Raw genomic sequence first — 14,244 nt, forward strand, 5'->3', positions numbered from 1 at the left:
CAATCCCTATCTAAGTGGTATCCTATCACGGAGGCTGGTAAGTAGACTTTTCTCATGTTTATCACTCTCCCCCTAGTATATCCTCCGACGGAAGGGGGTACTATCCAATTGTCAACAGCTTTATTATTGTTTGGTCTTTCTCCCTTGCTAATAAACCGAATATGAAAAAGGTTGACGAAAGTGTAAAGTAATAATTTTGGAAGATAGGTGGGTCATACCAACTTGTTGTTTGAACAAGTCCTAGTGGTAGGAGCCTCCTTGACTCGTAGCGTAGATTGTGGAATGGGATTGAAAATCTATGAAACATAGGACAGTTAGAAAAATTGTAATTAAACTCAAAGAAGTGGTGTCCCAAGGTAGCTTTTGCTTGCTTAGTATTCGATATTTTGGGCCTATTTAATTGGAAATAAAGCCTATCCGACATAAAATCCAATCCGATCTGCAATACCTGGATCACGCGAGGTCATGAAATGCGCTTTTAGCCAGTTTTATTCAATACCATTTCTATGACTGAAGCTTGCCAAGGGTAAGAGTATCTCCAATGTGGTTGGCTATAATAGTTGTCTATAATAATATAAAATAATGATTGGCTAAATTTGATTAATTTGTAAGGTAGTGTGTTCCGATGGAGTTGGCTATATATGGTTGGCTATATTTTAAAATTTTAAATAATTAAAATTTTGAGCAATGCTTTTTCAATAAATTTAAATTTTAATAAATTATATTCATGCTAATTGATTTGAAATTGTAATTAAATATTTTTAAAATATTATTTAAAATTTTATTACATTTCAAGACATTAATATTGATGCTAACAAATTTTATAATGCGGTGACATTTTTATATACATTTAATCACAAATGAAATTATTAATTCGAAATAAAAATATAGAAGAAACAAGATCCAGATATTTGCTTGCAAGAAAATATAAACCAACATGAATTAATCTGGGTAGGCAAGTATGCCAAAGATGACGTGAAGCTCCTTACAAATATGTAAAACTTCAACAAATATACCCAAGCAATGATGGTTGATGGTTATATTTTTAGCCAAGGGGAGCAATCGGTTGGATGCACCATATTTGATGAAGTTGGCTATATTTGCTAGTGTTCAGTTGCCAGCCGGAACCTTTTGCTAAGGGCTCAATCAGGTTGGAGAGTAGCCACCATCGGGGTAGCTTGGAAATTCGTAGAAAAACTCAGGAGATACTTATTATTTAACAAATCCAAAGACAAGCCAATCAGTTACAGAAGTTCCATTAGCTACTTAGGTCCGCAAGAGCTCACATAGAGTTCCGGGACGATTTGCGCAAAAGCGCTGTTTAGTTTAATAAGCTTATTTTAAGTCCAGGCTAGCTATTTAGGCATAATGTGATTATAAAGGCGTCTTATTAGTTCATGATTTTATAAATTCAAACATTACACCACATGATTTGGACAAGTACAATAATTGACTGGGTAATTTGATCTTTATATAAGCTACTCACAATATTCTGAACATAGTGGATGCTTATGTACTTAAAATAATCAAAGACACTAGTTTAGTCCATGCCCGGAATTTAAATAATGAACCTGTTTATAACTAATCGGATTTAATTATTTGTGAGTTCGTCACATGCTTACGTTCCGAATTTACGTCATTAGGCAATGTCATTGGCTTACGATTGTAGCTTTGCTCACTCCATTTTGACTATTTTTTGTCATATCTCCATTTTTTTTTTTTTTTTTTTGCTAAGTGTCATATCTCCATTTTGACTATTGTTTAAACAAAAAGTTGGATTAGCATGCTAATTGTTAAAAAATTGTCTACTTGGCCGGCCACTGCCAATTTAACTATTTCTAATAAATATTGGGTATGTTCGTCTACAAAAAATAATTTACTTATTTATTTATAAGTCAATAATTATTTATTGATGAGTGTTTATCGACCAAATTTATAAATCCAATTTATAATTTATAAGCTGATAAGTTGAATGTTAATAACGATGTACTTTTTCTCAACTTATTTTATTTTTCATTTTTTTATTAACTTTTGTTTTAAAATTTATGTTTTTAGATGTCTTTCTAATTTAAAATTTATGAATTAAAATAATTATATTTAAATTTTATTTATTTTAGTTCAGTTAAATAAAAAATATTCTCATATTTAACCAAACATTTATTTAATTTATAAGTGTCCATCTACATATCACTTATAAGTCTTTTATTCATTTAAATTATAAATTATTTATTTTAAAATTTTTCAAACGAACACATTATATTTCATATTACACTCTTGATTTACTTCAAACATTTTGATAGTATGGTATGGATGCATAACTTTTTAAACGCACAAAGTTATGACCGAAGATTATAGAAGGGAATTTTGTTGAACATTCGATTTGCCAATTGGATAAAAGGATGTAAATAATATTTGATTATATAATCTATAAATTAAAAGCCTCTAGTTGAATTTTGATCGCAGTGAGAATATACTTGATTTAATTAATAACACATATTGAAACTTAACATTCTTGATTATATAGGGAGTATAGTCGAATTTACTGTGTAATTCATTTTTTTCCTCCTTTCTTTCTTTTTTCCTTTTCTTGGCTAAAACTCTTGAGTCATTCTTACATTCTTAAATCAGAAGTTTCGTTTTTCAATTAAAATATTAAATATAATGAGCGAATTAATCAAAATATATAGTCTTAATACATTTGATAGTATTTTATAAAATAATATACTAAAGTTACCGAAAAGTATAAATCAATAGCAAATATTCTTATTCGCCATACATGCTTCTACAATTTTGCCGGTACTACATTCCGAAAAGGCAAAATAATCTATACTATATTATAATAACCGGAATGTGTTATAATTTTCTTCAACTGTTATTCCCTAATTTTAGTTATTAAAAAAAAAATAGTATTATATATCCGCTAAACTACTAAATTATTTAACTAATAGATATAGTGTAATTATCGTACTAAATTACGACCACAACGTATCATATTATTTAAAAATAAATAATATTATATATTCGCTAAACTACTATATTGTTAAACCACTAAACACAGTCTACTTATTATAGTCAAGTTATTTTATTATTTTTATTATGAATTTATAATTATTATATATTTATAAAAATATTTTAAAAATTAAAATATGACGAGATAAATAAATTTTTTAAATATTAACGGAACCTGGACCGGATTTAAGCTAGTAACATTAATGCATGAAATTATAAAAACACCCCATGATCAAAAACATGTCACATACAAGATCATCATCACTGCTGATCATCATCTGCGGATAATCAAATCAAATCAACAGTCTAAATTAACAAACAAAACTGCTGCTGCTACTACAATGCAGAGTACATCACAAGTACAAATATTCCCACCATCTTAATGTTTATTGTAATCATCAAACTGAAGTAGATCCTCCAACAACTTATCATCCATACATTCAAACTCAAACACCTCTTTTCCTCTGCCACCACCGGAAGATGAAGGCCCCGAGGACGACGCGGTGGCAGCTGCGGAAGAAGAGCACAAAGTAGGAGGATACTCATTCGGGAAATTTAAAACAGCCAATGAACCTCTCATTGTATAAGCAGCTTTGTCGTAAGCTCTTGCAGCTTCCTCTGCTGTCACAAATGTCCCTAGCCAGAGTCTCTGTCCCTGTTTTGTCGAATCACGAATCTCCGCCGCGAATTTCCCCCATGGCCTCCTTCTAACGCCTCTGTATCTCACCTGATGATCCCCTGCTTTCAATTCCTTACTTGCTCCTTTAGAATCCCCCATCTGTTTTATTTTTGTAAGGCTGCAAGTTTTGGTAACTATTATTTTGGCAACTTGTAGCATTTATACTAGGAGAGATATGTCACCTAGAAAGCTCAGCAAAGCACTGCCAAGTAATATATGTATATTTAGGTCCTCAGTCCTGACACTGCAGATTCTAATTCATTGCAGACTTATTTAATTGTGCTCCTGAACTGAATCCAAGGGTGTTGTTATTTTATTGCAATGATTATGTAAAGTTTCAACTTTATTGTAATTGGTCAGTTTTTATAGCATTAGATCTTTACAAATCTTTACTTTTTTAACAGGTCTCTAATCTTGAACTTGTAAACAAGAAATATGATGTGAGGTTTGACTAAAGTTTATTTGCCGGATTAGTTACTGATATGTAACAAATTTCAGATAATAATAAATGGGAAAAATAATAGACACGGCCAGGGATGAATGTTGCACTTGGCTCTGGCAATGAAAACCGATAAAACTTTCAAATGCAAAAAATATTATAAAACTAATTCTGAGAATGGTAGCACAACATTTTACTCTCATAACACCTACTTAAATTTGTACATTTATGAAATTGAAGCTAAAATCTTGGACTTGGTGCCCCTAATATTCAAAGTCTAATTAAAGTTCCGATTTTCATTTTCCTTTCTCCGTTTATTTGAAAAAACTAGAAACCAATAATATTAATTATTATTCCCTTCATCCCAGTTATTTGTATACAAATGGTTTGGGTACGGAGGACAAAAAATATAATAAAATAATATTACTTTTGTTAAGATATTTTGTTAAGATAGTGGGATGAGTGAAAAAGAAAAAGTATAATTTAGTGAAAAAAAAGTATAAAGTTGGTTAAAGTGGTGGGACCATTCAATATTAATGAATAAAGTGATTATAGTGTAGTGAAAGTAGTTGATTTTTATATTATAATTTTTTTATTATTTTTGATAAATTTAAAATATATATAATTAAATGAGACATCAAAAAAGAAAAATGTTTAAAAATGAACGGGAGTCAGAAACTACTCGAGAATTAAGTATTGCTCGACATAGGTGTCCTTCGTTAGCTACTACTACTAAACTATGTTTTCATGTGAAAAGTTCATGCAAGTTGAAGGGATGATTTGGATAGGTGTGTGACGTCATAACTCTAACGACCTGTTTAATCAGCATGATTAAGATCGCATACTATTACTTAAATACAGCGCTAAGCAACGAGCCTATGACACAAGGCCGTGAATAAAAAAAGGGAATATAATACAGCACGTCAAATTTGGGAGGTTATAATTACGATTAGTTTACTAATCCACCACATAAGCTGCCAATGTAAGCATGATTAAGCTGTGCTTAGACAACGATGAAGGCAAATTAATCATGTAATTAATCGACGTAAGCATGATCATGTCAGCTTCACACGGTAAGCAATGGCGTCACTGGTTTGGTTATGAGAGCATGAACCAGGGAAGAGGAGGTGACAATAAGGTGAGTAATTAAATAACTGGAATGATTCCTTTGGTATTAGAAATGATTAGCATATTCCCTGGAATTATGAATTCTGAATATATATATTTGATAATGGCACGGTGTTTATTTAGTTCAAACTCATCACTTGGTGACGTCAAAAAGCCAAGATAATACTGATGCAACAATCAACTCAAATATTATCCTGCAAAAAAAACTGAAAACAAAGTAAACTAAATATAACATGAAACAATATTTGCAGAGAAAGGCTTTCATTTATTCATTTTCTTGTGTCCTTTACGATGCATTTTTTAAGACTCTTATATCGATCCCAGTCCTTTTCATCTTAGACAGTTGACCATATTTGGACTATTACTAGACCGTTATGGATTAAAAACTAGAGGATATTAACTGCTGTATTTATTACTAGGGTTCGTGAGTTTCGAGACTCGATTTGACTGCTCTTATATCTCGTGACTCGATCTGCCTTAATAAAATGCCTACGTACCTTGCTGATTGCCAAGGATCAAATCAAAAAACGTAGTTTTGATTTGGTGGGGGTGAGACCCCTTATATAGGTGTTGGGAGTCCTTGAATTAGACTAGATCTAGGAGACTTGGTGGGCAAGTCCCTGAATTAGAATGGACTTTGGAGTCCTAAGTGATAGGAAACTGATTCCTTATCTCATGAGGTTCCTTGGAAGCCAATCTGCAAGGAATTATATTCTTAACTGGACTTTATTTATTAGCTGATTTATCCCTTATTAATTAATTACGAAATTAATTAATATTCAGGTTTTTGGGCCCTTCTAAATAGGCCTAGCTATCAGCCCAATTCTGATATAATTAATACGATATTAATTACGCAATCAGGGTTTATTTTATTCCCTATTATTTGCCCCCCAACTTCTGGGAAACCATAAAAAGATTTCGCAGAATTTAAGTTCATTTGTTCCCTTATAGGGTATCGTTTTTGCGTAAAGTGTGGAGCGACCTACACAATTACAACGATTTGCCTTTGTACATGACTTCAGGATTTTTTGGAATCTCCCTATCACTTTCATTTACATATTATTTAAGAGTTATCTTAATTTCCAGGAATTTTCCCTTAATTCTGGGATTTTTCCTTATTTTCTTGAATTTTCCCTTAATTTCTAGGAATTTTCCCTTAATTCTGGGATTTTTCCTTAATTTTTAGGAATTTTCCCTTAATTCTGGGATTTTTCCTTAATTTTCTGAAATTTTCCCTTAATTTCTGGGATTTTTCCTTAATATTCTGGAATTTATTCCCAATTTTCAGAATTTATCCTTAATTTCGGGACTTATTCTTAATTTTCCAGGAATTTCCAGTAATATTTTATAATTTCTGGAAATTATTCATTGCTTTCCAGTTTTCTGATATTCTGGAATTTCCTGAATTATTATTTTTTATATATATAATTCGACCAGGAATCCCTTTCGACCAGGATCCTGGTCGAATAACAGGCCATTGTTTTCTGGTCGACAGAATTTTCGAGCAGGAGACTTCGATCAGGATCCTGACCGAAATTCGGTCAAGATCTTTCCTATTTTGACCGAATTATCCCTCCATTTCATCTTGGTCGAAGTCATATTCGAGTAGAAGTTTTCGATCAGGAGCCTGAGTTTTAAGTTGAACTAGCCTTCACCACCACAAAGTCCAACATCTATGTTATTTTCGAGTAGAAGTTTTCGACCAAGCATGTATCCCTGTTCTTCCCATGACCGCGTTATAAGTTGAACTAGCCTTCACCACCACAAAGTCCAACATCTATGTTATTTTCCTTGGTTCTTAACCTATGGTCGTTGGCAACTTAATTATCCCTTCCACGGGGCACTCCACTCCTGCGAATCCATATATCGGCATATCGATCGGGGTTAATTGAGAATCATTGTAACCCATTCTTAAAAAGGTATCATAGAGTAATATGTCCACCGAGGCACCATTATCTACAAGGACCCTCTTCACCGGGTTGTTCCCTATTATTGATGTTATGACCAGCGGGTCTTCATGAGGAAATTTCACACCCTCCAAGTCAGAATCATCAAATGCCATTGTCACTCCTGTCCTAGCCCTCTTTGGGGCTTTCCCAACAATATGCATAACCTCTCTAGTATACGCTTTCCTTGAGTTCTTGGATAATCCAGCAACAGTTGGTCCTCCAAAGATTGTATTTATCACAGGCCCTCGGGGTCGCGGTCCTCCAAAGATTGCATTTATCACCGGTCCCCTAGGTTGGGGATTTCACCCCTGATCGTCTTGGTCCCTCCTACGATCTTCAAAGTTCTTTCTCCCATTGTTATTCCTATCTCCTCCATCTCCAGTGTACTTGCTCAATCTTCCTTTTCGAATGAGGAACTCTATTTCATATTTCAATTATCTACACTCATCTGTGTCATGACCAGCATCCTTGTGAAATCTGCAATATTTGCTCTTATCTATCTTGGTAGGATCAACCTTTAGGGGTTTAAGCCAACGAATATCTCTATCTTTCTCAATTTCCATCAAGATCTGGCATCTAGGAGCATTCAACTTAGCATATTCAGTGAACTTTTGCCCAGGTCCTCCCTTCTTCGGGGTTGAATCAGGGTTTTGCTCAGTTTTAGGATACTTGTCCTTAGCAATATATTTCAGATCAATCTTTCGCTTCTTGTCTCCAGCGGGCTCGTTATTTACTACTGTCTTCCTCATGCTCTCTTCCACTTTGATGTATTTCCCGGCCCTATCTTGGAGCTGCAACATACTTTCAGGGGGGCGCTTGGTCAATGACATCTTGAAGAACTCATCCCTAGTTCCCTGTTGCAGTGCTATCATAGCTACCTTGTCATCAAGGTCTGGGAATTTTAAAGCTTCCTTTATGAAATGATTCAGATAGTCTCTCAAGGACTCCTTCGCTCCCTGCACAATGCTCATGAGGGATGATGAACTTTTCTCATGCACTCTCCCGCTGATTAATTGCTTAATTAAATCCTGACTTAGTTCTCTGGAGGATCCAATAGAATTCGGGGGCAAACGGCTATACCATCTTTGAGCCATTCCCGACAGGGTTTGAGGAAAGGCCCAACGCTTAATAGCGTCGTTCACGGGCTGCAACAACAGTGCATTAGAGAATGTCCTGACATGATTAGCAGGATCTCCGGTGCCATCATAAGCTTTAATGGTGGACATCTTGAACTTCATTGAGATATGGGTGCTCATTATTTATTTAGTGAATTGTGGAGTAGGATCATCAGGATCTCCAAGGAGAAGAAGATTGCTTGGATCAACCCTTGGGACAATAGTCCTTCTCTGTAACGGACCATCCAGGTCTATGATTGGAGGAAGATTTCTCCCCCTTGGAGGTAACGGGGGTCTGGAGGTCTGGTGCGCCTCCAATTCGCGCTTTAGCCTTTGAATCTCAGCCTCGTGAGCCCTGATTCTCTCATGCACTTCCTGGGGATTCGTCCCTCGGGTGCTCCTAGGATGCTGGTTACCATCAAGCATCGGCTCTTTACCAGCACGCCTCCTTCTTGGGGCCACATCATCATCCAAAGATTCAGAGTCTCTCTTAGTGTAGGACCAGAGAATTCTTGATCCTCTGGGATAGGAGCCAAACCACGTATATATTGGGGCATCTGCCCTTGCGCTTCATTCCGATTAGCATATCCACTCCCTCCAACCTCGGCGAAAAGGGACATCCCATAAGGGGGGTTAGTGGTCACAATAGTTGAATACTCATACCCAACGGGTCGAGAACTCACAGGTGTCTGTAGCTGTTGAAGTTGGAAATTCGTCCCTTGAGGGGCCGGAGGAATCGTCCCTTATGGCTGAGGTTCAGTTGCCCCTACCTGGGCTCCTCCTTGGGGGCGGCATAGGTCGAATGTGGAGGTATCTGCACCGTTGACGAAATCGTTTAGGTCGTCCCCGCTGGTGTTCTCGCCATGGTTATTGTAAGATTTTCCATAGACGGTGCCAAATGTTATGGATTAAAAACTAGGGGAATTTAATTGTTGTATTTATTATTAGGGTTCGTGAGCTTCGAGGCTCGATTTGACTGCTCTTGTGTCTCGTGACTCGATCTGCCTTAACAAGATGCCTACGTACCTTGCTGATTGCCAAGGATCAAGTTAAAAAATGTAGTTCTGATTTGGTGGGGGTAAGAACCCTTATATAGGTGTTGGGAGTCCTTGAATTGGACTAGATCTAGGAGACTTGGTGGGCAAGTCCCTGAATTAGAATGGACTTTGGAGTTCTAAGAGGTAGGAAACCGATTCCTTATCCCATGAGGTTCCTTGAAGGCCAATCTTCAAGGAATTATATTCCTAACTGGACTTTATTTATCAGCTGATTTATTCCTTATTAATTAATTTTATTAATTAATTACAAAATTAATTAATATTCAGGGTTTTGGGCCCTTTTAAATAGGCCTAGCTGTCAGCCCAATTCTAATATAATTAATGCGATATTACTTGCGCAATCAGGGTTTATTTTATTTCCTATCACAGACCAAGACAAAAGTAATTAACGTCCATACAGGATCACTGCAGTACTACAGCTGCTCATTTGTTTCTACTAGGATCAATCTAGAATCATGTGCTAACAGGTGCACAGTTATATGGACTGGGCTTAATATAATTAAATTAGATAAATGGGCCTTGGCCCTTAACACTCCCCTTCAAGCTGAGTGTGAGGATGACTGAACTCCCAGCTTGTGCAAGAGGTTCTGGTGCTGAGCAGTAGTCAAGATTTTGGTGAAAATATCGGTAACCTGAGAAGAAGTGGAGACATACGTAGGACTGATATGACCTTCCATTGCTATATCACGGATAAAATGACAGTCAATCTCCACGTGCTTGGTCTTTTCATGATGCATGGGGTTAGCTGCAATTACAAGCGCAGCTTTGTTATCACAAAATATAGGTGTAGACCCAAGGTTTTCTAATCCCAATTTATTGAGTAATTTTTTAACCCACATGACTTCACAGACCGTCATTGCCAAGGATCGAAACTCAGCTTCAGCAGTGGACCGAGCAACAACGAATTGTTTTTTGGACTTCCAGGCAATAGGGGAATGTCCCAAAAGAAGGCAAAAACTAGTAGTTGATTTTTTGGTGTTGGGACATCCAACCCAATCACTGTCATAATAAGCTTGAAGAGTAGTTGCAGAATCTGAAGCTAATAGAATCCCTTGTTCTCGAGACCCTGCTAGATGTCTCATAACTCGTTTGGCAGCTTGAAAATGAACACTTGTAGGGCTATGCATAAATTGACTCAACATATGTACAGTAAAAGCAATTTGGACGGGTGAATGTTAAGTAAATTAACTTATCAATAATTCTTTGGTAATCTTCAGGGTTAGAGAGAGGAGTTCCAGAGGTAGAGAGGAGTTGGACATGTGTGTCCATTGGAAGCCTCAATGGTTTGTATTGAAGGAGATTATACTCCTTTAAAAGATCAGTGGTGTACTTCTTTTGTATAGAAAAATTCCTTTCTCACTTTTATCAACTTATATCCCCAAGAAATACCTTAATTCACCAAGTTCCTTCATCTTAAACTGACTGTTCAAGAATTGTTTAGCCTCTTCATTAGTTGGCAAACTCTTCCCAATGAGAATCAAATCGTCCATGTACGCTAAAATTACAGTAAGCACCCCATCTGTATGTTTGGTGAACAGTAAAGAGTCTGCCTTAGACTGAACAAATCCAACTTTCTGAAGAACTGAGCTGAGCTTATCAAACCACTTTCTTGGTGCCTGTTTGAGACCATACAGAGTTTTTATCAACTTAAATACCTTAGTGCTTAACTTTGTTGACACATAGGGACTTCCTCTAGCTGTTATATCAAATTTAAAACCTGCTCCTTGATATCCCATTAGAAGCTTCATATAGACCTCCTCCTTCAACTCTCCGTGCAAAAACGTATTTTTTACATCTATCTGATATGTAAACCAACCTTTGATGGCAGCCATAGCTAGTTTAGACCTAACAGTAGTTAACTTGGCAACCGGAGCAAAGGTTTGCTCATAATCGATTCCATACCTCTGTCTATTACCAAGAACCACAAGCCTGGATTTATATCTGGTGATCTTTCTTTGAGGATCATACTTAGTGGTATACAACCACTTACACCCTATAGCATGCTTACTAGGAGGAAGATCAGTGATTTCCCATGTATTATTATTTTCTAATGCAGCCAACTCCTCATTCATTGCTTCCAACCAATGACTGTGTTGTATTGCTTCTTTGAAGTGCTTTGGATCCTCCCCCTTAGCTACCTCAGCCATGAAGCAAGAGAATTGAGGAGTCACAGAAACCTCACCAACTTTTTGAACATGATTTGCACTCATGTGATAATCTGACTGCCATAGTGGAGCCTTATGTTGTCTGCTGGACTTTCTGAGTTGCTGAACTTCTTGATTAGAAACTTCAGCACTTTCACTTTCTTCCTGACTTATTTCAGTAGCCTGAGTCTAATCTTCATATTCATACTCCATCCATGTTGAGTGAGTGTCACCAGTTGATGTTTCATTCACTTCTGTATGTTGTATTCCAGTTCCATCAGCTGAAGTGGAGTGAAATATGTGGTAAGGGTAAACAGATTCATAAAATCTTACATCCCTTGACACAAATGAAGTACCAGTTAGTAAGTTATGAAGTATGTACCCTTTTTGCTTTGCTGAATAACCAATGAAGATACACGGTATGCCTCTAGCTTGAAACTTATCTTTTTCCTTAATTGGATTATGAGCAAAGGCAAGACAACCAAATGACCTCATATGTCCATAGTTTGGTTCCTTCTTATATAACAACTCATATGGTGTCTTATTATTAAGTAAGGGAGTGGGTAATCTATTGGTTTATATATGTAGCAGCTACGACACAATCTCCCCAGAATTGGAGAGGCAAGGCTGCTTGGAATTTTAGAGCTCTAGCCATCTCAAGTATGTTTCTATGCTTCCTTTCCACCCTTCCATTTTGTTGTGGTCTATCACTACAAGATATTTGATGTACAATCCCCAAATGATCAAACAAGGCTTTGCATTTACTATCATCAAACTCCAATGCATTATCAGATCTGATAATCTGGACTTTCTTTTTAAATTGAGTCATTGCCATTTGGACAAAGCTCTTGATTGTATTGAATAAATCAGATTTCAGCTACAACAAGTGTATCCATGTCACTCTTGAGTAATCATCTACAATGGTGAGAAAGTACTTATATTTTCCTCTATAATTGACTCTATATGGTCCCCATGTATCAATGTGAACAAGCTCAAACACCTTTCTAGCCCTTGACCCACTCTTAGTAAAAGGAAGCTTGGTAAATTTTGCTAATGGACAGGTTAAGCATAAATCAGAACCCTCTTTCTTCAATCCCAATTTTTCAATCATCATTATTTTCTTCATAGGTGTATGCCCTAATCGATGATGCCACAAAGTTTCTTTACTAAACTTTGTGACATTCTTGATAACAGTGAGGACTTTCTTACATGAACTAGCTGCCATAACTTGACTCATACTTTCCTTTGTAGCACCTACTGCTCTCAGAGTTTGGTCTTTAATTCTTTGTAAGGTTGCAACTATAGGCTCATTTATCAAGTAGTAGATGCCATGTTCACTCCTTCCTATACCCCTTACTTCATTTATCATTTTATCATGAATAATACAATAATTATCACGAAAAACTACCTTAAAAACATTATCTTGACATAACTTATTCACGGATAACAGGTTTTGCTTAAACGCATGAATATATAAGACCTTTTTCAGCACTATATCATTTTTCAAGCTTACATTTCCACTATAAGATATCTCCGAAGTTTCACCAGTAGGTAAATTAATCAAGGAATTAATTTTTTATCGACTAGCATCATGCATAGAACAAAATATTTCAGTCAAGTGATCAGATGCTCCAGAGTCTAAAATCCATTCATTATTCTTTACAGAGACAGCCAAATGACAAGAAACCATATCTACATAGTTTCCCTCTATTTCATCATCGGTTTCTCCTCCTTTTATTGAAGTGGGAAGCATCCTCAGGAGTTGTTCAAGTTGTTGTGCTGTAATTGGTCCAACACTACTTGAGACAGACCCTGCATCATTATGATATTGGCCTTGTGAATTTGCTGCAACTCTGTGTCCAGCAGTACTGCCTCTTCCTTTATTCCATTTTTGCTGATTGTTGTTATTGAATCCCCTTCCTTTTCCTTTATATGAACTTTGTCCCTGAGGCTTTGCTTTAGGATGCCAGCTTGGAAAGTTAACTACAGTCCAATATTTGTCAGTCATATGACCTGCTTTACCACAAGTTGTGCACGGTATAGAAGGTATGGACTAAGCATTAGCAGATACTCCCCCTGTGCTCTTACTGAACATAGCTGATGTTTCTATATCTTCTCTTACATGACGAAGAACTTCTCTATGTGCCTCTTCCTGTTCAAGATAGCTACATGTTGTTTCCACAGATAAAATATTAGGCATCATGAGCAGTTGACTCCTTTGTGCCCCATAGATCTGATCAAGACTATTCAAGAAATGAAATAACTTATGTTCTTCTTTTTGTTGTATGAGAGAACGAACAAAACTTATGACTTCCGTTGACATAGTTTTGAGAGCAGGTAATATATTAAGAGATTCAAGCTCTTCCCATAATGTCATCATCTGAGTATAATACTCACTAATATGCTTCCCTTGTTGTCTGCTTTCATAAAGATCTTTGTTGATCTTGTACTTTCTAGATCTATTAGTGAGTGCAAACCTTTGTTCAAGGTTTTCCAAATTTGATGTGCACTGCTAACGAACATTATTGACTTCTTGATTGATTCTGAAATAGAACCAAATATCCATGAGATTATCATATTGTTATATGTGTCCCAAATTTCACCCTTTACTGCATCAGTGTCATCCCTGGTTATAGTACCAGTCACAAACCATAACTTTCTTTTTGAAGAGAGAGCTATTTCCATTGATCTCTTCCGGGACCTATAATTTGAAGGACCTATAA

General features: G+C 36.1%; 1 protein-coding gene across 1 annotated transcript; it reads right to left on the minus strand.

Moving 5' to 3' along the window:
- Positions 1 to 3,388: 3,388 nt before the first annotated feature.
- LOC141691490 (ethylene-responsive transcription factor ERF096-like) lies at positions 3,389 to 3,787 on the minus strand. The gene has a single exon (XM_074496230.1). The coding sequence runs from the start codon at positions 3,785 to 3,787 to the stop codon at positions 3,389 to 3,391; it is 399 nt and encodes a 132-aa protein (XP_074352331.1).
- Between the last annotated feature and the right edge of the window lie 10,457 nt (positions 3,788 to 14,244).

Source organism: Apium graveolens, chromosome 2 (assembly GCF_009905375.1).
Source record: "Apium graveolens cultivar Ventura chromosome 2, ASM990537v1, whole genome shotgun sequence".
In the NCBI taxonomy this organism is placed as follows: Eukaryota; Viridiplantae; Streptophyta; class Magnoliopsida; order Apiales; family Apiaceae; genus Apium; species Apium graveolens.